This window comes from Harpia harpyja, chromosome 13 (assembly GCF_026419915.1).
Source record: "Harpia harpyja isolate bHarHar1 chromosome 13, bHarHar1 primary haplotype, whole genome shotgun sequence".
Classification (NCBI taxonomy): Eukaryota; Metazoa; Chordata; class Aves; order Accipitriformes; family Accipitridae; genus Harpia; species Harpia harpyja.
The window spans coordinates 44,633,441-44,659,245 of NC_068952.1; the positions used below are offsets into that span (position 1 = coordinate 44,633,441).

Below are 25,805 nucleotides of genomic sequence, written 5' to 3' on the forward strand. Positions count from 1 at the left end.
TATATATAATATAATTGCAGTCAATTACTAAAAATAAATATTGTAATCACAAAATAACAACATCAGGTGAATCTACAGTCACTCATTTCTGCTAGCAGCTGAACAGTCTTTGGCTTTATTTAACTCCCCCTGCCCCACACGGAGCCAACACCCACATTAAGATGCATTTTCTTTGCTTCAGGCCAGAAAGACTCCAGACTTGTCAGGGATGTCACAAGGCAAATAATTTGACTCTTTCTCATTCCAAATTACCTTGTGACCAGGAATTGCCTCTTTGGCCTTCAATGACCACTTTTCTACCAGAGCAAGCAAAATGATCTGTCAAAAGAAGGTATTTTCCTTTCTTTATCTGCTGGAGGGGAGGAGATTGAGGAAAGCCATTCCGGTTTATTTTGCTGCTGTCCTGTGCCTCACCACCCATTGCATGGGGATTTGTGTTTTTTGTCACTGTTTTACACCTGTCCCCACTCCCCTCCCACGCACTGGACCTTTTCACCCTCTTATCTGTCAGATAGCCTGGCCACATTTGGATTGCCTGATAAGAGACTGCAGCACAGAAGCACCAAGTTACCTCAGGTCAAACTACCTCTGAGCTGCTTCCAGGCCAGAGATCTGTGCGTCTTGGGTACTCCTCAGACTGGGTGACTGGATATGATGCTTCTCCCTACACAACCTTTGCCTCCAAGAAGGGAAGAGGCAAGTTCCTGTTGCAAGGCTTAGTAATTTGCTGCTTGTGTATAGATATATTAAAAAAAAGCGGTAACAATAAAATCCTGTCCAAAGTACCAATGAGGAGAGAATTGCCAGGGAGGAAAGGTCAGTGGCTCCAGTGTAGCAGACCTGCTCTCCTGCTGCCAGCGTGGCCAGAGAACGTGCCAGCACAACAGCAGGAGTGCAAAGAAAATGCATCCTAATGGGAACAACCAAGCGAAACAAAAGCCATCCTAAATCCACAAAGCAGCGTTTCTTACCGGAGGAAAGAGACAGACTGGGCAAGTCAAGTTGATCAGTCTGTCCATCTCTCCCTACATATAATAGATTTGATCTTCCCTTCATATCAATAGTTACGATTCAATCTTCCCTTCTTCATTTTAAACACATTCACATAACATCCCACGGCAACATTTTGGTGTGAGGTTACAGTCCCACTGAAGTTACAATCAGACTGTACAGCAAACATCTCTGGTGCTCATCCCCTTTGAGACAAAAAGGAGCACAAACTTCTCAAAGTGTTTAATAAAAACCTTTCTTACAGCCAAGGGTATATCTGCAATCACAGGTTAACACGGGTGTCTTGTAACGAACGCTTCAAGTATCGCTTTTTAACTGGGAACATTTCAGACACTGCTTTATTCTGAGTCAAAGCAAAGGGGAAGCAAAAGCTTTCAAGCTTTACAGGAGCCTCGTGGATATCCAGGTGGGTATCCATCTGACCAAGCCCAGCCAAAAATCCTCCCTGACCTCACAGAAAGTTTAGATCCATATCCTCGAGCTTCAGCACGTGGCTCCCTTGCTTTGTCAGCCCCACAGTGCTGCTGCTACCGCTACCCCCAGACCAGATACTGCAGGACAGACCAAAAGCAGCTGTAGCTCCAGGTAACTTGTACTGCCTTTACTTCCCCTGTTCCAGGAGAAAAGAAAGCGCTCAGCAATTCACCACCACCCTGTGAGCTCGGGGCTAATCCTTCCTGCTGCTGTAAAGTCACAGCCCGTCCTTTGCTGCAAAGGAAGGCAAGGCGAGCAAGGTTACCCTGCTCCGCCTGTCCTTGCTAACCAGGTACTTAACTACCCACTTTTTCTTCTCACCCTTTTAGTCACCCGCGCCACAATTTGCTGAGCTGGAGCCTGAATTAGCTACAAAACCAGGGCTGCCCCATAGTCCCAATCTTTCCTACTCTCCCACCAAAACTACAGTTGTATACAACTTAGCTCACTAACCGATGAAAACACTACCTATTTCAAAAGGGGTACAGCTGGATAAAAGTTAAAAAACACAGCCACTAATGCAACCTTCTGCACGGTGCAGCAGGTAAAAACATTTCTGTTTCCATTTTTCAGTAGGCAAAATGCTGGTCTTCTCAGGAAAGAATCACACACAACTGCTTGGTACCACATTAGAGGATTTCTGTATCATCTTTCCAAAATTTATTCAACATCTTCTAAAACTTCCACTAAACTTGGTTTCTTACATCATTTCTATACACAGTCAGATTTTATTTGTTATAATTGTCTTGAGGCTTATAAAAAAATAAGCATTTAAAATGCCCAAAGAGTAATTTTGCTTTAAAATTGTGCTACTGAACTTGACCCCCAACATAGAAGAGATACTTTTGGTAATGAGGTTATCCCAAGCAGTATAAAAATATACATAAAAATAGACAAAAACTCTATCCTCCAAACTGAAGGTCTGTTTGTGGGAATTATTATTATTTTTTGTACATCACTGGAATTTCATTATCTTCTGCTAAATATTTACAGAAACATACCCACCCCCATCTGTATGCCTCTGCCCACTCAGGCAGAGAACTGCAGCATTTAGTTCATCCGCAGGCTTTTCTGTTGGCAAAAATTAATCACTGCTTTTCACCATGGCACACAAAGTGATGCTACGGGCACGTTCGTCCCCGGGAACGTTCGCCGACAGCCCTGAGGATGCCGAATGGAAATGAGGTGACACCAATTATTGCCGCTAACTTCATCGAGCGAGTTGAGATCGCCTTTGCCAGTGCCTCGCCGCGCGCCGTGAGCGCACGTGCCCGTGCCGAGTGTTTGTTGGACCGGGACAGTAGCGTGAGGGATACGGGCTCAGACACGGGTCCCTGCAGGGCCCTGGGTTATTTCACCACGCACTGCAATAGGAAGTGATGTGACCTTCCAGAGCAAAGCAGGCTGGGGAGGGCAGGGGGACAAAATAAAACCTCTCCTTGGGTTAAAACCAGCCAAATCCTCAAAGCTTCACTGCAGGGCCCCGCTGCTCCTGTGCATCGCATCCCTGGCTTTCTGATTTCCCTTTTGTTCTGGTGATAAATTCAGAATGCCCAAACCTCTTGTACAACTGTCCTCAGGAATTTGGGTCTCTTTCTCCAGTCTACCCCAAGAAAATTTTAAATTAAAAAAATAACACAAGAAAAAAGAAAATAAGTACTCTGTAGCATTCTTAAATGACATTAAAAGGTGAAGTCAATTCTAAGCAATATAACCCCCCCCACCAAGACTATGTACATAAAAAGATTTAAGATCTCTTGAAACATAAATATACAGTGTATAAATCCAGGTGTCACCTAAAAGGCTGAAGACGCAGAACTATTTCACAGACAAAAAGCAAACCAAACTCACCGCGCCAAGTGTAGACACACGGCCACAACATTTGAGTGTGTGTGTATTTGCAGGGAAGACACCGACCCATCTTGGTGGTGGTTCCTTGTATCCGCACATGGACCAGGGAAGGGTGCTAGTGGTTTCCAGGGAACGTAACACAACCGTACATACATGCCACATTCCTACACTCTATTTAGGGTGCGGGTGAGAGGTCGGGAAATGGGATTAGACCCTGAGTCCCCAATTATTTCCAGGCACGTGCTCTGCTGGAGCAGTTAAAGGAGCACCTCTAACTTGGATCCAGCAGGTTCTTTAATATTGCTCACCAACAGAGATACTTGGTATCTCTCAGTGCAGACTCAGAACACGCCGGCTGAAATTCTGCACCCTGTGCTTTAAGAGTTACCATGACTTTCATGGAAATAATACAGCCTTGATCAGGGTAAAAGACTAATGGAGGTCTTTAGCCCAATCTTAAAGAGGTTTGCTTTCTACAGCACGGACATGCTACGACTCCGACATACATAAATAGGTACTAGTTACTGTAAAGTGACAATGCAGTGTCTTAATTATTCTAGCATTATCCTTTCTGCTGTTAGGGAAGATAATGAGAGCGGTTAGGAGATGTGGGGAGGAGAGCTGGTGTTTGACGGAGGCTGCAAGTGGAACAGGTCCAGCTCTAACTGGAAATATAGGTAGACAGCCAAAAGACACTTTTAGCTTTACTTGATACGCAGTTTTATGGCATGCAATAAAACTCCTAAGACAACACTTAATACAAAGCACACAGCATCTCCAGTCCCACTGGTGGTATCTCAAGAGAACAAGTAAAGCTAAGAGTCTGCTTGCGAGGGGAGGCCACGTGTGTGTGTGTGTGTGTGCGTGTGTGTGTGTGTGTACGGAGGGAGGGAGGGAGGGACCGGGCAGGGAAACGTCCTGTTTTGCTGAAACCAAGCTCTTCGGCAAACCTCCTTCCTTCTATCGCTGGCCAGCCTCCCGGATCCGGCAGGCCACCGCCGTGATGAGCGCTGCGCCCTTGCCGCTGCCGTCTTCCGACTGGAGGAAGGTCACTTCGCACTTTGGAGACAACTGCTTCACTGTTTCGTGCATGACGGTGGAGAAGCTGGGAAAGGCAAGGAAGAGATGCTGATTTAACTTGCCTTGGGCTGAAGGTGCCAGCTCCACAAGGAACAAACCACTTCACACCTATCATCATAGCTGCCTTCAACAGAGTCTCCAACAGTGCTACAGACACAGAGGAGAAAGATGGACGGAGAGAGAGCTGCTGGGTAGGAGGCACTGGAAAGCCTAAGTCTCTGTGCTTCAGCCCAAGTCCACAGTTAACACAACATAATCCTGCTCTCCCTCCACTTAGGACTAAATCTGACCCCTTCTCTAGTCCCACCAAGCCCCAAGAGCGCTAATAAACCTTAATAGCCCTGACTAGCCGCACCTGGGGGGATCTTCAGAGCCCTCCCTCTACCCATGGGCCCCTGAGCCCTATTTAAGCTCAGCCCTGTGCCTTTAGTCCTTCTCTGAGCAATGTTGTCCTAGGAGTACCAGCCTTCAGCTCAGGCATTGCCCCATTTTTGCTTGGCTGTGGGCCTTCTTGATCCAGACCATAGACTGACTTATTGGTTTACACCTGCTTCATCCCTGTGATTTTGCCTGATGATCTGGACTCCTGGTTGAACCTGGTCACCATCTCTGGATCAGCCTGACCTTAGGTACTGGGGGACTGGGTCCTGGTGCCCCGTCCTTTAGGGAGCAGCTGGCTCCTGCTGTGCCTTGACAGTTTAGATCACTCTAAAGAGGGAGACCTTAAAATAACTCCTCTCTTCTCCAACTACCGCTTGAAGCTTTTCACACTGGCTCTTACTTAGCAACCCATCTGCCCAAGATGGGCGGGTGCACCAGCTTGGAAGACAACCGCGCACCACCGAGCAACTCACTGAGGGTGCAGCTTGTAGAGGGTCCCATCCACACCGACCGTGACCTTGAGGAAGTCCAGCCCGCGGTTCTCCCGGATCTTGTCCACCACGGCTGCCATGCCAGCCCCGCAGAGCTGAGCTGCCCGCCGGGCCACCACCGTGCACACCTCCTTCACGATGATGCTGTCATCGCACGTGGTCTCCAGGCCGAGGTGCTGGAGGATGGAGCGGACTTGGAGCAGGGCCAGGCAGTCGCTGGGGAGGACACGAGGGCCAGGCAGCGTTAGGAGACGGAGCAACTTGGACGTGTGGCTTCCCCTTTCTTATCTACATCCTGCAGAGCCCAGGGAGTTGCGGCTTGGGTGACACTGACTGGAGGGGCTCTACAGCTCCCCTCTAACCTCAGCTTCCAGACCTGGATGGGCTCTGGTGTCACATCCTCATCAGTGAGGCTATTTCAGGACAAAGCCATTGACTGGGAGCAAGGCAGCTATTTAACCTGTGGCCCCTCTCTGTCCAGGGCAGAGGATAAGAGGCGTCTGTGTTGCCAACCCCAGACAGTTTCCTTGTCTCTCAACACGGGCGCTGTCAGAACCACGTGGATTTTGCTGACTTATCAGCATTGTACCACCCTGTGTCATCCTGGCTCCAGACTGAGTGCTTGGCACTTCTCCCACAAGCCCTGGGAACGCTCTCCCCAAAGTACATCTCTGCTCTGCTCTGCAGCTGTAAGGCCAGTCCTCACCCCGCCTGTTGGACCTCACCTTTCTATCTGGGACAGGAACTTGGTCTCAAAGATCCCTCTGGTCTTCAGCCTCTCTGAGATCCGTCCCCGGAAGAGCAGCCCTCGCTTGGTGAAATCCATCAGGATGTTTCGGACGATCTCCCCCAGGTACATCCCGCTGATCATCTTCTCAAACCTGGGAAGGAGAGGGCAAGGCTGGATATCAGGACGAGAAGGGACGCTGGGTCTGGATGGGGATCCCAGCTCTGCCAGATGCCTTTGACGCAAACCCCTGGCCTGACACCCTGGAGCAAGTCCAGCAGCACGGTCCCCACGCTGCGGGCAGGGGACGAGGGTCACATCGGTGCGTTGCAAAACCAGACTCTGCCCTGCTCATCATCCCCTGATGCTCCATCAAGAGGCTGGTGGGGCACCACTGAACTGTTCCTGGACACCCAGCCCCATAGAGGATCCCTTCCCAGCCCCCCCAAAGCCACCACGTGTGGTGGTGCATTTCTTTCCCCCTCTCCAGGCTGATTTACGAACTCGGGAAGGCTCGCTAAGCCTTCGCATAAGTGTAATGAGTCGGGCAGCGAAGCGACCCTTGGCTGTGCCAGGAACAATTACCCAGCTGAGACAGGGAGATACGCTGTGCATCTCAAGGACTCCTGCTTGCCGGGCGAAGGCGGAGGGATGGGAGTAGGGATAGCCAGTTCTCATAACAACCTGCAGGCAGTTCTCTGTCGTAACAACCATGAGACATTACAATCCTCCCCTGGCAATCTTGGAGCATCCCGAATCTGTTTTGAGTTATTCTCCAACAGCCTCAGAATTTTCCAGCACAGCTGGGATTCTAGCAATTTGTTGATGATGAAAGTCAATCATCTCCCAAACCTATAAACAGCAGTGCTGAGTGAGGCCCTTTGAGCTCTCCTGGACTGCAGCAGGCTGCAACCAGCATCTCCCTCCGAGTGGGATGCCTCTCGGAGCTTGCAAACTTTCTGGTTTGAGAAAATCAGAGGTCTGTCACCAAAAGCCGACACAACCTGGGCTGATTCTCTCCGCTCCTTGAGGCTCGACCCTTTGCCCGTTAAGATAAATGCCGAAGCGTTCGATGTGAATATTTTCACTGACCTCAAGGAGAATTTTTAACAGGTATGCCTGTTTCTACTCTGTTTCTACTCTGTTTCTACTCTGTTTCTACTCTGTTTCTACTCTGTTTCTACTCTGTTTCTACTCTGTTTCTACTCTGTTTCTACTCTGTTTCTACTCTGTTTCTACTCTGTTTCTACTCTGTTTCTACTCTGTTTCTACTCTGTTTCTACTCTGTTTCTACTCCGTTTCTACTCTGTTTCTACTCTCTTTCTACTCTCTTTCATGTATTTCTTTTAGTGTCTTTATGCATGCATGTGTACTAATGTGAATAGTCCATAGTAAGTAAGTTAGAGCAAGTATATTATAAGATATAAGTTAATACTTTCAAATTTGTACTTAATTTACTGTCATTATTTTTATTCAACTGTGAATGAATTTTAGGCTGCTATTATACTCATAATCCCTTTAGACATAAACCGTTGCTCAAGTCTGGGACTAGGAGTTGATCCAGCTGCACCTAGACTCTGACAGGAGTTTAGAAAGCAAGGGGGTCTTCTCTGAACCTCGTGACTCAACAGGAGGGTCTTAATTACCCTTTCCCACATTCCCTTTTACCCTTTTATGTTTTCAGTCCCTATATACATAAGTTTAGTTTGATTCTGATTTAATTTTCCTGTGTGCATTTTATCCATCTACTAAGTAATAGAGTGAACTTTGCCGACAAATTCCGTGAAGTCGCACTTTTACACAAATTTCTATTAAATCATTTTTCTATTGCTAATACAATTGGAGGTCATTCTTTAAGCGATCTGAAGCCCTCTCTTATTTTTAATTCCCCCGCGACACCACGCACCTTTGCTTCCCAGGGTTGAGAGACAGCTCATCCACCGCCACATCAAACTCCGTCCGTATGTCATCCAAGCACCCGTTGTCACCAAACGCCCCCCATTCCATGTTGACGCACATCCTGCCCTCCTCCCCCTCCACCAGCTCCACGTTCCTCATCTCCTCCATGTAACAGGCATTGCTGCCTGTGCCTGCGGAGAGAGAAGCATCTTTCAACGGGGCTGTCGGAGAAGCGGGGCGCAGAGGCAAGATAAAAGCCCTCAGACAGCTTCTGCAGCCAGGAGCACCCCACAGGGACAGGTTTGGGACCACGGGCAGAGGAACTCCATAAGAAAGCTTCAGTCCTCACCGACTATCAGCCCAACTTCGCAACAGGGGTCTTCGTACCCACAGGTCATCATGGTGCCAACTGTGTCATTTACCACCGCGACCACGTCCAGGTCGAATTCCTGCAGAGGGATGGGTTTGCGTGGGTATTCCTGAAGGACACAGCTTGCTACATCTGCTCCCACAATTGGGAAAGGACCTGTCTGCTGAGCATGGGAGTCCTCCTGGCACCCACAGACTTCCTGCAGCCCCACAAGTCTGCAGGTGGACGCTCAAACCTCAAGACACAACTGCAGAGGAGCTGGCACGCAGGGATGGCCCTGCCAGAAACAGCCCCCAGGGCAGGAGCTTTGGGTGGTCCGCACTGGGGAGACGGGCATGGTGTCCTCCTAACTCACAGCGAGACAAGTCTGCTCCAGCCCTGGCCAGAAGCCAGCTCTTAGCTCCGGGGTCTGAAAATCCAACCTCTAGCGATGACTAAGGGTGGCTGTTAAAATTCAGACACTCATTAGCCCTGGGCTCAGCCCATTAATTTTCTTTACAGGCCAATTAAAGATGCCAAAGACAGCCGGGATGTGGGAGCAAGCAGCCAGCTTCTCACGGCTACATGGATACTCACCTCTCTCCTGTGAATTGCCTCCTTCAGCAGGTTCACCACATCTTCTCCTTCACAGCCAGTTGCCTTGAAACCTTTTGTCCACTTCAGGAGAATCCCCTGTTGTGGAAATACCCCACAGTAAATCACCCAGGTTGCTGGGTGGGAGGGACAGCAACCCCACGTCCACCGGCTCTCGGTGGGCACTGCCCAGCACGTGGAGGTCAGATCCTCACGCGCGGAGGATGCCTCAGCTGGGTTGTCTCCAGAGCTCAAGGGATCTGCATGTGCTTTGATGCAGCAGGGGGGCTTTTCAGAAGCACCGCCAGCCCCGAGCTCCTGCCTTCCCCCTCTCTTGGGTCTCTGTCTGACCTGCCACGTGGTCAGTGATGCTGGTACATAGAGTTTCCAGCGTGCTTCGGCTTTTCAGCCAGCCCTGGGTACCGGACGTGTATGCTACCACACGGGTTGGGGTTACCTCATCCAGGTTGTTCTGCTGGCAAGGGAAGGAGAATGTGAATCCAAGCGGGAGTGATACGCCCTTCATTCCCATGTATTCCAGGAAGTCGGAGATGCAGTGGACGATGTGGTCGAAGAGCTGGGTGCGCAAAGCCAAAAGGAGAAGTTACCATCGCAGAAAGAAACTCAGCTGGATGCCAGCCCGCCTGACCTACTGGAGATGTTGATCCATTCCCAAGCCAACAGGGCTTTGAACAGACCAGGATGCTGTTCAGCTGCGCTGTGTGAGGTGAGCAAGCCCAAAACAGCTCCTTTTTCATCCTCTTCCCCACAAACAGTGTGTTCATATCGCTGTGATACCTCCACCTTGCAGGTCCCGTACTGCACCCAGAAGGGAAGGAGGGGCTAGCGGGGAGGTGAGCAGCTTCCCAGGGGTGACACAGGAATCCGGTCACTCTGCAAGGTATCCCCAGAGCCCGTCTGCTAGAAATACTCCCCAGTCCCTGAGCACTGCCTGGAGTGGTTTGCAAAACTCTTTCCATCTGCAAATAAGACTCTGGAGACGTGTCTCACCGCTTGTGTTGTGGTTTCTCTAGCTGGGAAACAGGGATGATGCTTATCTGCCCTTGCGGAGTGTGTGGGATTCGGGGAGGTTCAGTGATGTCTGAGACTAATGCAATTTCTAACTTAAAAACCAGTCTCAAGCTTCCTAAAGCACATTTCAAACTCCCGAGCCTTGGGCAGAACTCGCTGCTCTAAAGGCAGGAGAGCACCAGCCTTCTCCACTCCTGGTTTTGCATCCTGGAAAGCAGAGCAAGGCAAAAACAGTTCCCGTGGTTAGCCAGCACTACTGCCTGCCACTTCTGCTGCCAGGGAAGATACCCCAGTTTTCCACCTCCAGCTGCCCATCCTCACCTCCTCTCCCGTCCCCTGCATGATCTCCACTGGGATGGAGTAGATCTTGTTGTGCATCTCGACACCACGCCTCATCCCGTTCCTGACGCGCACCAGCAGCACACGGAAATTGGTACCTCCCAGGTCCAGGGCGAGGAAATCTCCTTTTTCTGAAACCCAAGAGAGAATCGTTAGGAGAGAGATCCTGACAAGGGGCATCCTGAAAGTGGCACAAAGCTGATCCAAATCTGCCCTCTTCCCGGGAGAAGACCAGGAACCAAGACGTGGCTGGGAATGCAGAACAGCAGGTACACGTAGGAACGTGATGGAGAGGTTGGCTCCAGACTTGGGGAGATCACAGTGCTTCAAGCCAAGGGGCAGGCGCACACCCAAGCCACCGACAGAACTGGGAGCACAACCCAGGACAATGGTGGTGAGAAACCTGGGGCAGTGAAAACCACAGTGAAAGCCAGGCTTTGTGTTAAGTCAAGTGCAGAACGTCCTGGAGGCTCAGCCACTTTTCCCAGTATCATACTGGAGGGTAAAAAGCTTTGCGCCACTCCCACCACAAAGAGGGAACTGGCCATGGCAAAGGTTCCATCCCTTCCCGAAGCGGTGCAGATGTTGGGAGTAGCGATGCTGGCTCTTTGCCCTACACAGGACATACGTGGGCTTATACACAGGGTACATCACCTGTCCCATCTGGAGTTGAGCACACGTAGGTGGGAAGCATTTTCACCGCTGCCTCTGCGTGCGTCTCCTTGCCCAGCCCCTTCTCCATCTCTATCCTCATCCTTTGCTTCACCTCCAGGAGCTGCTCGTGGCTCAGCTTGAGCGCCTCCAAAATCTTCTGCCGTGCTTTGTGCTGGGCGGCCAGTCTGTAGGCCACCGCCGTCACCATGGCTGCCCCTTTGCCACTTCCATCTTCTGACCGCACGAAACGGATCTCGCAGTCCGGTAGCAGCTTCCGCACTGTCTTATGGAGGCGCCGGGCAAAGCTACGGAGGAGGAAAGAGGACCTGAGTATGCCACCGCAGGTGATGTGACCCTCTGGGGTTGTAAATGACTGGGGCCCCTTTGGGATCCAAATAGAAGTGCCCGGGGGAATATTTGGAGATGCTCTGCTTGTGCCAAGCTTTATCCGCTGCCGGCAGGAACAGATTTGTGCTCTCTCACCCTCTCTTTCTCTCCCCACCAGCCTTGCCTATCTTCATGGACTCACTGAGGATGCTTCTTGTAGACAGAGCCATCCACGCCGACCGTGGACCGCAGCCGGTCCACCCCCTTGTTCTCCTTGATGCGTCGCAGCACAGCTGCCAGGGTGGCCCCGCACAGGTTGGCCGAGCGGGTGGAGACGATCTGGCAGATGCGGTGGGTGGCCACACAGTCTTCATGAGATGGCTCCAGGCCCAGCTTGGTGAGGATCTCGTGGGCTTTCTGCAGTCCTTCTTTCTCCCTGCACAACAAAGAACAAAAAAGGATTCATGCCTGGAAATCTGACTTTTGCCATCTGAAGTGTCCTGGTTTGCTCAGTCGCTGGAGAGCCCTGTGATGGGTCCTCTTTTCCCCCAGCACAGAAGTCAGGAGATGGGCTGGGACCCCAGGAAACCATCCGGATCCTACTTACTTCTCAATAGCAGAGACATATCTGGTCTCAAAGTGGCCGGTAGTGAGCAAATCTGGTGTGAGCCTTCCTCCAAACAAGAGCCCTTCCTTGGCCATTTTCACCAGGATGAGTCTGACCAGCTCTCCCATGTACATCCCACTGATCATCTTCTCAAACCTGCCAACAGGGAAGCACAAGATGCATTTGTTTGGCTGTGTGTGCCGTGAGGTGGCCACAGGTTGACCCTAAAAACACTTGGCAGCCTTCCAGGCCCAAATGCAATCTGGGTAATCTCTTTCCAGAGTAGTTTATCCCATCACTGAGAAAATAAAGCCATGTTGACATAACCATCGTTCTGCAAGAAGAACTTATGGCTACATGGCGGGGGTCTGTCGGTTTGCAGAGACCCCCCCCAAATCCCACCCACGCTGCCAGAAGCCATTTGGGGAATGGGAGATCTGTAGGACTTGGATGTGGACATTAGGTGGTGGTGTTTGCCTTGGCTGGCAGATAACTTCATTGGCGGGAGAAAGAAACAGAAATCAACACATTCAGGTGAAAGGCTCACGAGGGAAGCAAGTGTTGAGTGGTTCAGTTGGGTGTACCAACCCAAACTTGTGATACAGTCCCTATTTGCATTGGTGGAGCTGGCACGGCGGAGGACGTGGTGACCTAGTTAACTAGGACGACCTCTTCGGTCCCACTAACGCCAGCGCAATGGGAGGACGGACAATGCAAAGCAAACCCCGAGCCTGAGCCAAAGCCAAGAATCTGCTTACAATTGTTTGCCAGGGTTGAGCGAGCCCATGTCTATCTCGCGGTCGAACTCTGTCCGGATGTCGTTGAGCACGCCGTCGTCACCGAAGGCCCCCCACTCCATGTTGATGCACATCCGACCTTCGTCCCCTTCCACCAGGTCAATGTGCCTCATCTCCTCCATGTAACAGGCATTGGTACCGGTACCTGAACCAAGCAAGGTGACACGGTGAGAGAGGATGCTGCCTTTCCCTTATTCCCCATAATTAACAACAGCCAAATGCACCATAGAAAGCAAAGATGGAAGAAAGAGAACATTGGGCAATGCTGGTTTTCTAACATCGCTATACCCTTTCTTTTTCCCCCAAAAGACCCTGAAACCCGCAAGAAATGTGATCTCCTTCTGGAGTTCATGCAGAGGTGGACCCCAATTCTCCCCCCCTTGCTGCAGCTCACCAACAATGAGGCCAACTTCACAGTTATGATCATCGTAGCCACAGGTCATCATGGTCCCAACGGTGTCGTTCACCACAGCCACGATGTCAATGTCAAAGTCCTGAGATGGTGGAGAGGAGAGAGATTGAGTCAGCGTGGCCAAACCAGACCAAAACATCTCTGCTGTCACGGTGGAGCCTTAAGTATCCTGTCCCACCCCCCCAGGAGGTGACAGACCTGCCCAACCTCTTACCCCTCTTTTCTTGATGGACTTGCGCAGCATCGACACCACGTCTTTCCCCTCCACGCTGCTGCATTTGAATCCCTTCGTCCACGTAACGAGGATGCTCTACGGAGAAACAGCAAGAAGGAATGCTCGGAGGACAGACCCACCAAGCCACGTGTCTCAAGGGCTCCCTGGTGCAAGGCAAGAGCTGGACGGACACACAGGTCAGTCCTTCCCTATTATCAGCTTGCAAGCTGTGGTATCAGCAACAATTTCCGTGTCTCTGCGCAGATAAAGTTTATGGCCGCGAAATAGCACACGAGTTGCTCGTTGCTCCTGCCGGCAGGAGGGAACGTGATTCCAGTGACTGGGTTTTATGGAGCCCTGGAGCAAAACCTGTTCCCAAGCCTATGGAGAGCTCCTTGACCCATCCCTGTGGGATGGGGGTCTCATCATCCCCTGTGGCTGGAGGCATCAGGTGTGTCCCCACCCAGCAGAGCCATTGCAGTCACCTGGCTGGAGGCTGAGCTGAGCCTTGGGGGAAGGGAAAGGACTCAGTTGCATCCAAAATCTCCAGCCCTAGAGCCCCAGGTGCCTTAGTGAGGCAAACACCCGCCCTGCCTGACAGATGGGGAAACTGAGGCACAGAGAGAAGCAAAGCAGAAGAGGTCACCAGGGACGGATGCTTCCTCTCTCAGCTGCTTTTTTTTTTTTTTTTTTTTTTTTTTTTTTTTTTTACAGCCCCTGCTTCTACCACAAGGAAAGCATTAATCTTCTTCCTCATTACTTTTGCTGAATCGCTCAGGCACAGGAGCATGACTTGCCCCATCCCTGGTACAAAATGCCGCTGCGTTCCCCACCCAGGGAGGACGTGCTGGATCGCCAGCACGCCATGGAGCCGCCCTCCTTTCCGATCCTGCCTGGGAAGCCGGGTGAGATAAGGGCAAGGAAAGCACCAGCCCCCCCCCCCCCCCCAAGAGCAAGAGCCAGGCAGAGGCCGTGGGTGGCAGGCGAGGGGCCACGTGCCTCAGCTGGGCTCTGCTTGCCGAGATGTTTAGTCTCCCAGCAAGGTCACCGGCTCCCGGCGGAGAGCCGGCGCAGCTGAGCGGAGCTGACAGCCATCGATTCCCGGCTGCCCGGAGTACGGCGAGCAGCCGGGGCAGGTGACACCCCCTCCCTCTCCCTGCACTGGCTGCGTGATGGGGAATGTGATGCTCGGCACGTCTGGGCTGCCTTTGGCTGCAGGCGGCTGGAGCTGCTCTCGCCCGCCACAGCCGCTCTCCTTGAGCTCTGTCTGCAGAGGGGAAAAAGCTGCATTCCGCGGAGGCATCCATGCACAGCGGAGCTACCGGCACATTAAACATCACCTCCCGGACCCCTGCAAGCCCCGGAATGCATCTTTTGCTCCCATCAGCACCAAGACCTTACACGCTACCCAAACCCAACGAGCCTAATTAAAAGCACAAGCTAAATTGGTGTGGGACAACTATTGCTCCCAGTGAGAGCTCGCCCCCATCCCACTGCATCCCAGGCTCAGCCACGACCCTCGGCAAGGAGGCAAGACCTTCACTCACCTCATCCAGCTTGGTCTGGTGACACGGGAAGGAGAAGGTGAACCCAAGGGGGAGTTTCTTGTCTTTGATTTTCAGCTTCTCCATGAAGTTGGCCAAGCACTCAGCAATGTGGTCAAAGAGCTGAAATAAAGGCAAAGAGTGAGCCCTTGCCCTGCTGTCCTGACTAAGACGATGCACCGGAACAGTGCCGGCATCCCTGCCTGCTTGAGGGACCAGTGGTCTGTCACCCACACGACACCTCCGTGGTCCTCACTCATCATGGTTACTTGGTGTCAGGAATTAATAGCTCCGGGCAAAGGAAGGCAGGGATCTACCTGGATCCTGCCGGGCAAGGCAGCAATAGGGTGCTGCTCCGACCCCATTACACAGCTCGGGGTTTTGGGGTGACACCAGCCCTCCCTTCAGGCAGGAGAACTGCCCCAAAATGGGTGGTTCCCCCCATGGCAGGGGAAGCCCTGGAATTGGGGGGCTGCCCAGGAGAGCAGGGATGGAAGGGAGAGGGGTTGAACCCACCTGCACCCCGCTGCCTCGCATGAGTTCCTCGGGGATGGCGTAGATCTGATTCTCCATTTCAACCTTCTGCAGGCCGTTGTCGGACACCTTCACTCTCAGCACGCGGAAATTGGTGCCACCGAGGTCCAGTGCCAAGAAGTCCCCATCCTCTGCAGGAACCCAGACAAGAACAACCATTTAACTCGGCGGGTCCCTTTCAGCAGTATCAGTGCCCGTGCCAGACAGCTCCAGAGCAGGCGAGGAAGTAACCGGCCACCTCACAAATAGGTGGGTAAGGTATAACTTTTTAAAATTATTTTTTCATTATTTTATTTATTATTATATTTGGTAGCTTTTTGTATTTTATCAGGGGTGTGGCTGTATTTCCTGCCCTTCCTCTGCACCCCTGGCACCCCCATAGCTGATGGGAGTTCAAAGCAACATCTTTGAGACGTATCCTGATGCCCTGGGTAGGGCATGCAGAGGCAGTGGCTGAGCTAGGAGCACGTCGGCTGGCAGGAGGACAGATCCCACCGGCTCCATCCAGACAAGCCCATGCCCAAACCGACAGCGCTCCCAGGGGAGGAGAGCTCCAGCCTCGGGCTCCATAAGGAAGAAGGCGGCAGAGACATTCCTGGCCCTATTGATGCAGGATGCTCATGAAAGCTCCTAAATCTCCAGCCCAAGCGGTTAAAACCCTGCTAGCCAGCCGTTGAAACACTAGAGTTTGGCTAAAAATTTGATACATGGAAAAAACCCCTCATGTTCAGGCTTGGCTGCCGCAGTCCAGGACAACCTTCCCCTGCCTTGCCCCAGGAATCCCATGCACTCCTGGCATGTGGCTTCTCGCCGAAGGCAAGATTGAAAGGTGTAAGCAGGAAACCAGGGAGGAAAAAAAATCCAAAAGACCTTCAGGGCCTCATTGCTGCCTTCCCCGGGCAGACGTGGGAAGCAATTTCTCCACTGGTGTTGGCCAAGAGGAGACCCGGGTCCTGCTGCCTCCAAGACCCAAGGGCCCAGCCCAGCAGGTCTCGCCTCCTATTTTGTTTTTATTGTACCAGGCACCAAGGCAGCTCGCTGAATTTTGGACCAACTGAGACCTGGGATGCGGGAAAAGCGCCAAGCTGGCTGTTTTAAATACCTAGCAGTGTGGGGAGAGGGATGGGGGAAAGCCCTCTATCAGCACTGTTTGATTTCTGAATGCATTAAATGTGCTGTGCTGGCTCCCCCGGGCAGATTACAGTGCCCGGGGGGCCGCATTGTGCCCGCCGATGCTTTTACAAAGGGGCTACAGTTGAAACAAAAAGTGTGGTTTATTAGTATTCAAATGACACCAGGCCAGCCAGCATCTCCAGTGACTCCAGCTGAAAAGGCAGCTCGCTGTCCAAGCCTGCGGGGCGTCCATCTGTCCTGGCGTCTTTCCTGGGGCTGACCCTCCGAGGACTCGGGGCGAGGGAACCGGGGACGGCGACGGACTCTGAGCCTGGGCTGAGAGCAGCTTTATAAAGTCCCTCTGCGGCTGAAAAGGTCTATTAAAAGCAGTCCTCGCGCTCCGAGGAAATGAGATGAGGAATAAGAGGGGCTCAGAGGTCTTGAGCAGCATTCAACAGCCTTGCCGCTCGGGATGGAGAACGGGGGGAGCACTGGGGGGGGTCAATGTAGCACCCCGGGGGGGGTCAGTACATCAGCCCAGGGGTGATGCAGGGCAGGTCGGGTCCCGGCTCTCGGTGGTACCAGCCCATGCCAAGCCCCGCTGCGCAGGCTGCGATGCCCTGGCTGCAGTCCCGTCGATTAAGGTTATACCCCGAGATCAACCAGACGGCGGGACGAGGAGATGCCGAGGCAGTTACACCATTATTTTAACAAAAGCTGAAGTTCAGCCGAGTCCCTGCACGGGCTCCGGCCAACCCTCGCATCATCTCTGGAGCAACGCGCACACCCCCTGCAGGAGCCGTTAACCCGGAACCACGGAGCACTCCAAACCTGGACCCCATCAAAGCTTTGCAACTCATCCCTCCTCGAGTAACACCCTCGGCATAGCTCTGAGTGAGGCAGCGTAGCCAAGGGCCGACCCGTTCAGCGCTTACGGGGTCGGAGAACAGCACGGGAGCTGGCGGAGCACCAAAAGTTGGGGCCGTCAAACCCTGAATATTCATTTCTCCTCCTCGCCTCACGCCCGCGTTGACCCTTTGCAGGGATGAGGTTTAAACCAGTTTGGCAGCTCATTTTGCGGACTGTCTGCCAGCCACAGGGCATGCCTTGGCCCCGTCTCTTTACACGGGATGCTGAAAAATGCACCAGGAAAACCCTCAGCGAAGCTCCTCGCTGTCCTGATGTCACCGGTAAGCCCACTGTGGGGATTTAGTCTCAGCCACGGATGGGCAGAGCTGGACGCAATGCCTGGCTGGGCACCGCTGGCACCAAGTTCTGCCCCAAACACGGGTCGAGCCATACTCCTGCTTCCTTTGCTGTCGACACAGATGCCATTCTGCTTGCTAGCGGAGAATGAAAACTACTTCAGGAGGCTGATAAATATGCCAGGGCTAAGGATGCTTGAGCCACGACGGTCACAGGTTGCTCAGCTCCTTGGAGATAACATGGGGAACCCAGGAGCATCCCAAAAACAAAAAGGCCAAGGAGCCATGGATGGGGCTGTCCTCTTGTCCTGCCCAGCCCTCCGCATACCCAATATTTTGGCCAAACCGCCCCTGTGAGGCTCGTTGCCCACAGAGCTGTATCAAACCAGCTTTCTTTTGACCTGCCGCCCGCCGATCCTCGCCACGAAGCGGCGGCGGGACCCAATGTAACAACCAAAAATCCCCCTTACAAGCTGCTCAGCGGTCACGAGGAGAGGTACAAGTGGTTTGAGTGGCGACTGCTGAAGTCAAGGGGTGGATTTCCAGGTGGATCAGCTTTGCAGGTGGAAAAAGGCAGCAAAATCTCCCTTGGAAATTTCCCAGGCTGAAGCAAGACAGCCGCATGATGGGCTCTGCTGGCTGATACCACATCTGGGTCCTCCCTCTGATTAGGGCTCCCTCGTTACGTGATAAGATACAGGCTGCGATGCTGAGCTCACAAACCAAACGGCAAAGGTAAGCGTGGAGCTCTGATTCTAAGGGTCTGTTTGCTCTCAGCAAACCACCTAAAAGTGAGTGTTTAGTGCCTTTAAAAATGCCTGCACTCCCTGGAAGAAAGCATGGGGCAAAGCGGGCAGAGGAGCTCTGCCGTCCTTAGAAATGCAGCCGGGGCCAGGGGACCGGAGCATCGTATGCCAGAACATGCCCCAGCATCTCAGAGGTCAGTCACTCCAGCCCTCCCATCTCAAACCTCAAGGCTTCCAACCCGACAGCAATCCCATTTTGTAGGAATCTTTGGTCAAATCGGCTTAATAGAAAAAATAAGAGGAAGAGAAAAAGCTGGAGCAGGTCCAGGCTCTGCCCCCCAGGGAGATGCAGGAGAAGGTGGAGGGGCAGACCCCGGCATTTCCCACGGCCAGCCCTGTCTGCGGACGCCCTTGCCAGCCCTACCCTGCCTCCTTTCAGCAAGTTGACAGGCTTTGAGCAGAAGAAAGAATATAAAAGCCCCGGTGCTCGCGTCAGCATCTCCGCCGAATTAGCGCTGGAGAGCAGCAAAGGGGCTTATGATGTACTGGGCATGAAATACTGGGGTTGCAGCAACAAAAGATCTGGGTTTAACCTGGTGGTTTGTTTCGGACAGAATTGGGTCCAGCAAAGAGCAACTCACACTGACCACAGCACGAGTCATCTGGCAGCGATTCCCCAACGCGATTCCTTGCTGGGGACTGCAGTAAATCACCCCGCAAGGGGCTCTGGGCATGAAAACAGCATTTTCTTTAAAGCCTTTCAAGACCATGGGCCATGCGAGCTGGTTTTGTTGCAGAAGCAGCTGGTTATCGGCAGGAACTGTGCCCACCGGCCAAGGGAAGGGTGTTGCAAAGAACCATCCTTTGAATTTCCAGGGGTTTGACCACCAAAGTCCTGCAACATCCTCCTGGAAACTCCAGACCGTGGATATCAGCTGCTGGGGCTTAACGGAGGATGCACCAGCAGATCCTTGTGTCAACATCAGCATGGAGGAGGAAAGGCGGTGGCACTGGCAAAGCCTGGAAAAACTGGGACAGGAGCAGGGAGGAAGGTGGTGTTTGCACTAAGCAATGACAGCCCTTGCTCAGAGTCCCTGGGGCTCCAAGGAAGAGTTTATTTGGGGTCTGTTTTCCCCCACCAGCCTGCGGTACAACGCACACTACCACACTGCAAGCACGGCACAGCGGGCTTTTTGGTTGGAGCTGGAGCCAAGCAAAGCAAGGAAAGTTGCTTTTAGAAGAGATCCCGCTTCAGAAGCAGAAATTCCCCCCCGTCTTATCATGTCGCATCAGGAACGGCGAAGCCACCAAGAGCCAAACCCACGCGGCACTGAGGAGAGTGGAGTGGTCGGGAGCCTGGCCTGTGTTTCGACTTCATCTCGCAGATGTGACCTTGTATTTCTATAAGCACCTCTCATCCGCCTGGATCCCGGGGAGCTGCCGTCTGTGCATTAAACGGGGCATAATCCGAAAGCAGAGACAACTCGTGCTGTAGCAAGGAGGGGAAGGAAGGGCAGGGATGCTTTGCAGGAGGAAGGTGTGGAGCCCCTGAAGCCGGCGTGGCACCGGCATCGGGGCAGAGCTGGCGTGGCCACAAGCAGGGCTGGAGCAGAGGAATAACCTGTCTTTCGGGTGGGAGGCAGCTGCTGACACCTGAAGTGGGTGGGAGCGGGACTTTGTGCCCAGCCGAAGACAGACTTTGCCCAGAAGCTTCAAAAAAAAGCGGAAGGAGGAAAGGCGCACCCCTGGATGTTGAGCTCTTCCCGAGCTGCTGTCACGCCGTCTCGTCACAAAGCCAATGTGCCAGGGGAGCTGGCACCGAGCCCCCACCTTGGGCTGGCCTCAGCTTGCCCCCACGTGCCACCTTCCAGGCCCCCCCCCCCCCCCCCCCCCCGCCTCCAAAACCCAACAGCAGAGACACCGATGCCGCTCACGGCCTGGATCCAGCTGGAGCCATACAGGGAATCCCAGCTCTTGGCTCCCCAAGGACTTGCTTGAAAACCTCCCGCTTTCCAGTTCCTGGGCAGCTGCAGCCCCATGCCTGCCCTAGCATCCCATTCCCATAACATTTTCCGCGCTGCCATGCCCCTTTCCCTGCTGTGCTGAGCTTGCTTTGGGTGAGAAATGCCAGCCGGGACACTGGAAAAGCTGCAAATTGGGAGGATATGGTGAAGGAAGCCAAGGTTCGTTCTTTTAAGGGCAAGGAGAGGGATTGCACCTTCTCCCTAACACGGGTCAGGGTGCTGAGAGCTTTGCTGCTGCCTCTTGGGACCTCTGACACACGCTCCGCCAGCACCTTTGGCTGCAATAGTTCCCGTGCCCAGGGGCGGAATTCTGGCTATCCCTATAATTAAAAATATTCTTAAACATTTAAATAGATTGAAATCTCGATCCTGGGGCAGGCAGCCAGGTCCAGCTTTTGGGTGTACGTGCACCGGGGGGGGCCAAGCACACAGGATGCAGCAGGCAGGATGGCTCTGGGTGCAGGGATGCTTCAATGCTTAAAGGGGGCTTATAAGAAAGATGGGGAATGACTTTTTAGCAGGGCCTGTAGCAATAGGACAAGGAGTAATGGTTTTAAACTAAAAGAGGGCAGATTCAGACCAGATATAAGGAAGAAATTTTTACAACGAGGGTGGTGAAGCAGTGGCACAGGTTGCCCAGAGAGGTGGTAGCTGCCCCATCCCTGGGAACATTCCAGATCAGGTTGGACGGGGCTCTGAGCAACCTGATCTAGTTGAAGATGTCCCTGCTCATGGCCGGGGGGTTGGACTAGATGACCTTTAAAGGTCCCTTCCAACCCAAACTATTCTATGATGACTGTGACTCCCCAGGGACTTGTCTCCTCAGACCTCACCGAGATGTTCCCAGCAAACACCCACCCAGAGCTGGCCAGTGACTCAGACCTTCAGCTCATCACCTTGGTCTTTGCCTCGAGACAGCGGACAGCCAGCAGCGATGGGGTTTTTTTGGCTGTTTGAGCACGGCTACCTCTCGGGTACGCCCTATTTAACACCATCACTCAACCAGCAGGCTCACACCGGCTCGGCATGCTTCTCAGGAGAGGAAACTCCAGTCTGCCCAGTCGCTGCCCGCCGAGGCCAGGTCGCTCGAGACTCCAGCCACAGCATCTGCTGGGACCTGCTCACCCCCCAGAAGCCAGGTATGAAAATACAGCGGTGGCAAAACAGCTGGGGTTGGCGAGGGAAGGGCAGATGGGTCTTTCCGTCAGCTCCCTTCCTCTTTTTCCACCTTTCCTGCTGGCTATCAGCAGTCTGTGCCGCTGAGGTTTTGCAAGGACCTCCGTGAAGGTGCCGATGCTGGAGCAACCCCAACTCTGAGCAACACCAGCCAACGGGACGGACTGGCCCAGGGACTTTCCTCTCGGCCGCTGCCAGCCCAGATGCAGAGCCAAGGGCAGCTCCGGCTGCTCGGGGCTCTCTGTCCCTCCCTGCCCTTCAGCAGCCAGGACCGCTTCACGGGCTTTGAGCACCGGGAGACTCGGCACGTCCTGGGTGGCATCTGCATCCCACTGCGTGCCGGCGGGCAAGGGGCAACGCTGCAGGGACCGCGACAAAGCTCCTTCCCAAAACACTAAGCTAGGAGAGGGAAGCACAAGGAAATTTCCCATATGGATGCTCAAGGAAGCAGTTTTTCGGGTTGAGAGGAGCAAACCAGAGCCTGAAACAGGGCTGCGGCCAGCTGGGAGTGTGCTGCAGGCAGGCCGGCTCCTGCCAGCGCGGGAAGCAGGCAGAAAGGCCGTATTGTGAGAAGCCGAGTCTGGAGAGCCCTCTTCTCCTCCCGTGGCCCTCGAGGCATTCAGACAGCGGCTGGCACTGGTGCCCGCTTCAGCGCTAATGAAATCTGATGAGCCGGACCCGTGACTGTCTCCGTCCTGCCAGGAAGGGCACGCGAGGGCTGGTTCCCACTCTCCCTCCCACCAGCGGGAACTGGGAGCCCCCCCAGTCCCAGCACAGAGTGGGGGGACGAGACCTGTCCCCATGCTAAGCCTTGCTCAGCAGAAGCAGGGTGAAGCCCCAAGGACCAGGAGTGAAGGTGGCCACGGGTGCCATCCCTGCTTCGGCAGTGCCGTGAGGATGGGTGGCCCCAGCTCTCCCTCCTGGCATGTGTCGGCACCTACCGAGACGTCCCCACCGCGCTCTCCCTCTGCTCTGCCGGGAGGGAGCATCTCCCATCTCACGGTACCTGTCCCATCCGGGGTGGATCTCACGAAGGTGGGCAGCATCTTCACCGAGGCGGTGGGGTTGGTGTCTGCTCCCAGCCCTTTCTCCATCTCCTTCCCGAAACGCTGGGATACCTCCTGGAGGGTCTCCTCGGAGAGCCGCATGTGGTAGAGGTACTTGTCGATCTGAAAGGTGGAGATAAAGCCAAAAAGTCAGCTGGAGGGTTGGGGACATGGGCACAACCCCCGTGACACATTCAGGACAGTGTTCAGCCCCTCTCACGTCTGCTGGGGCTGATGCAAGAAGCAGGAGCAGGTCGTGACCCACCCCGAAGGGCAGGACACGGCTGTGCCAGCACATTGCCGACACGGCACCGCCAGCAGTGCCGCAACAGCTTATCTCCAGGCACGCCAGTAACGCCCGCCGCCGTTCTTGCACCTATTCCTGAGCATCTGGGGCCGCTCTCCAAAGAGCTCACCAAATGCCACCCCGCACCTCCTCGGCAGCATCCCCTTGCCCAGACGGGTGCCAGCTTGGGAACACTGAACGCCGAGGAGCTCCCGATGCTCCGCACCATCTTCTCCGCTCATTCACCTACAGGCACCCAAACAGGTTGCGACAGAAGTGAGACCCAAACTCGACAACCTTCCCTGCCCAGGCTGTGAGTCAGGAGGTCGGTGCCGGAGGTTTTCCAGCTGCGGAGCCCTTCCTACGCCACGGCAGCAACGTGCCTCAACCTTGACCCCCCAGGGCCTCTTCCTACGTGAAGGATGCTCGGCAGGAATCCACTGCCCATTCATTTCTTTGCTGCTGAGATCACCCCTACAAAGGGTTACGGTGCTGAGAGCTACTCAACCCCCTTGAGCAAACAACGCTGTGTGACACAAGTGGGTGCAGTGGCCGGAAAGGGAAGAAATCCACCCCCCTCTGCTCCTGGCAATTGTTTATACCCTTACGCTGAGGCTACGAAGATGGCCAGCTCCTATAAACAGCATCAAAGCGTCTCATCTTCCCTGGGAAAGGCATGGAAAAACTCCTCCCCGACCCATCCATTAGCACCATGCATGGCTCTGCAGCCTGGCCGGAGCAGGGAAGGGAAACGGAGAGGCGGACAGACTGCCAGCTCCCAAACTATGCCCCGTTTCAATTAACTTCACTTAAAATTAATTAAAGGGCAGCTGCAAGCCCTGCGAAGTCAAGAGGAAAACTCCACCCAGTTAGCTCACCTGTCTGTAGGCACGTAACATAAGGTCATCAGAAATCAAGCATGAATTTTTTTTTTATAGGGCTACGCTATAGGAAATGGGCATTTTGTGGGCAAGTAATAGCCATCCGCCCCAGCGTGACCTTGCTCATGGATGTAGCCGCTCGGACCCTGGGCTGAACAAAACAGCTCTGCTGTGGTTTTGGCTGCCTGCGTTTCAGGCTTGGGATGCTCTGGCGTATCCTCCCCCACTCCATCCCACCAGCTCTGCTGGAAATTTGGAAGCTGAGTCCCCAGTTGCTCCGCTTGCTGCAGCAAGGTCGGAGGATGGAGGGAAGCCCAGCCGAGCACGCTCCAGAAGAGATGCTTTATTCCCAGGGGAGTGGCATCCTTCCTGATGTGATGGGTAAAACCTCCTCCTGATTTCTGTCGGTGCTTTCAGCTCCTTCCCACTAATCTGGAGCGGAGAGCGAGCGCCTGCCAGCTGGGACACCAGGGAGGTGTGAGGGAAAGGATAAGGATAAGGAAAACTCGAGGTTTCCCGGCCCCTCCTTATCCACCCCAGCAGCAGGAAGTCAAACACTCTCCCCCTTCCACTCCTATTTGCTTTCGCTTGCTGAAAATTGCCACCCGTGTACAGAGGCTCCGGTCCCTGGCACAGGGAAGGTGGCTGCTGCCCCAGCCCACCTCCACCTTCTCCTTCCTCTTCCAGCTTCAAGAGGGGCCCTGGGTCAGGAGCCCACCTCCACCCCAGCCCCAGGGTAGGAAATCTCCCGTTTATGGTTATCGGTCAACGCTATCAACCCAGGACAGATGGCCCAACCCCATTTCTTAGCTGTAAGCCAGAGAGATAGATAGTGTTATCTCGGCTCGCAGAGGCCTTTCGCAACCTCCTCAGGAGGCACCGACCTGCCCCTTGGCACAGGCAGGACCTCAGCCAGACTCCGTGTCCTCTCCGGCAGCATCTGACCTGGAGTGTGGGTAATAATTAAGAGACAAACCCAGCTAAGACTGGGTGCTCTGCCACCCAGCAGCCTCTCGCCTCCATGAGACCTTCCTTCACTGGGCTTCTTTGGCAGCCTGTGGTGGTCAGGGGGTCCTGGTGAGACCATCGTGAGCGGGGATGGGGTCCCAGCGAGGTGTCCCCATCCCAGCAGTGGGGTACTGCACCAGGAGGGCTCGGGGCAGAGCTTCACCCTTGCACAAACAAAAAAAATGTTTCTCTCCTGTCCGCCACCCTGACTTTGCTTGCCTTTCCTCCTAGACTGGCAAGATACTGCTAGGAGAAGATCTCATCCCAGAGAAGGTGGGTGCTTTGGAAGCTCAGATGCACAAGAAGCCATCGTTGTTTGGTCCTCGACCCCTGCCCAAGGTACAGGGCAGCGAAGGTGCTGCACGCACGACCCGCCAGCCCCTAAAATCACATCACGGGGAAACGACGCGGAGGTTTCACCTCCTTTCTCCAGGACAGGCACCACTCAGCACGTTCCCCATGTCCTCCAGGCTCCACCGTACCAGGAATAATCGGCAGCTTGAGAAACAGTGACCTTCTTCTAATCTCCAAAGCCCTTTAAACCTGGATCATCTTCTCCTACGGATGTAGACGTTGTCCCACTTGGCAGCTAAGGCAGGTCAGGACGTCCCACAGAACGGCTCCAGGGCAACAGCAGCTCAGCTCCTTCCCAAGCGAGACCACCTCGGTGTGGACCTGACCCCCACCAAGGAAGGGCCATGGCCACCGTCATGCCCAAGGCTTCCCTGCCCCACGGCTCGATTCGTTACTCCAATTACCCCTCCTGCACCCAAGCACATCTCAAATTGTAGCAAAGATCGGGTAAGACAGGGGAATTTAGTCTGCAGCGCCGAAGCACGAGTATCTTTGAAGACAAACAACCTTCTCGGTTGTTTAACCTTTTTTAAGATCCTTGCCAATTCCAAATAAATAAAGTCACTAGGTTAGGATCCGGAACGGGGCAATTTAATTTCTGGAAAGCTTCCATCATAAATAATAGTGTTTCCCTGAGGAAGTCTAAATA

At 53.6% G+C, this 25,805-nt stretch overlaps 1 protein-coding gene across 2 annotated transcripts in view; it reads right to left on the reverse strand.

Moving 5' to 3' along the window:
* Positions 1 to 1,302: 1,302 nt before the first annotated feature.
* The window catches only part of LOC128149925 (hexokinase-2), a 30,300-nt gene continuing 5,797 nt past the window's right edge, over positions 1,303 to 25,805 (reverse strand). The window contains exons 2-18 of one of the 2 annotated variants that reach the window (XM_052805527.1): positions 22,588 to 22,750; positions 15,300 to 15,448; positions 14,787 to 14,906; positions 13,240 to 13,335; positions 13,008 to 13,107; positions 12,575 to 12,758; positions 11,817 to 11,972; positions 11,412 to 11,645; positions 10,883 to 11,187; positions 10,211 to 10,359; positions 9,315 to 9,434; positions 8,861 to 8,956; positions 8,264 to 8,363; positions 7,922 to 8,105; positions 6,014 to 6,169; positions 5,271 to 5,504; positions 1,303 to 4,441 (exon numbers count right to left, since the gene is read on the reverse strand). In XM_052805527.1, coding sequence (XP_052661487.1) covers positions 4,297 to 4,441; positions 5,271 to 5,504; positions 6,014 to 6,169; positions 7,922 to 8,105; positions 8,264 to 8,363; positions 8,861 to 8,956; positions 9,315 to 9,434; positions 10,211 to 10,359; positions 10,883 to 11,187; positions 11,412 to 11,645; positions 11,817 to 11,972; positions 12,575 to 12,758; positions 13,008 to 13,107; positions 13,240 to 13,335; positions 14,787 to 14,906; positions 15,300 to 15,448; positions 22,588 to 22,750 — 2,691 coding nt within the window. In that variant the 3' untranslated portion in view covers positions 1,303 to 4,296. The remainder of the gene's footprint in view (positions 4,442 to 5,270; positions 5,505 to 6,013; positions 6,170 to 7,921; positions 8,106 to 8,263; positions 8,364 to 8,860; positions 8,957 to 9,314; positions 9,435 to 10,210; positions 10,360 to 10,882; positions 11,188 to 11,411; positions 11,646 to 11,816; positions 11,973 to 12,574; positions 12,759 to 13,007; positions 13,108 to 13,239; positions 13,336 to 14,786; positions 14,907 to 15,299; positions 15,449 to 22,587; positions 22,751 to 25,805) is intronic. The other variant, XM_052805529.1, reaches the window with a different exon arrangement.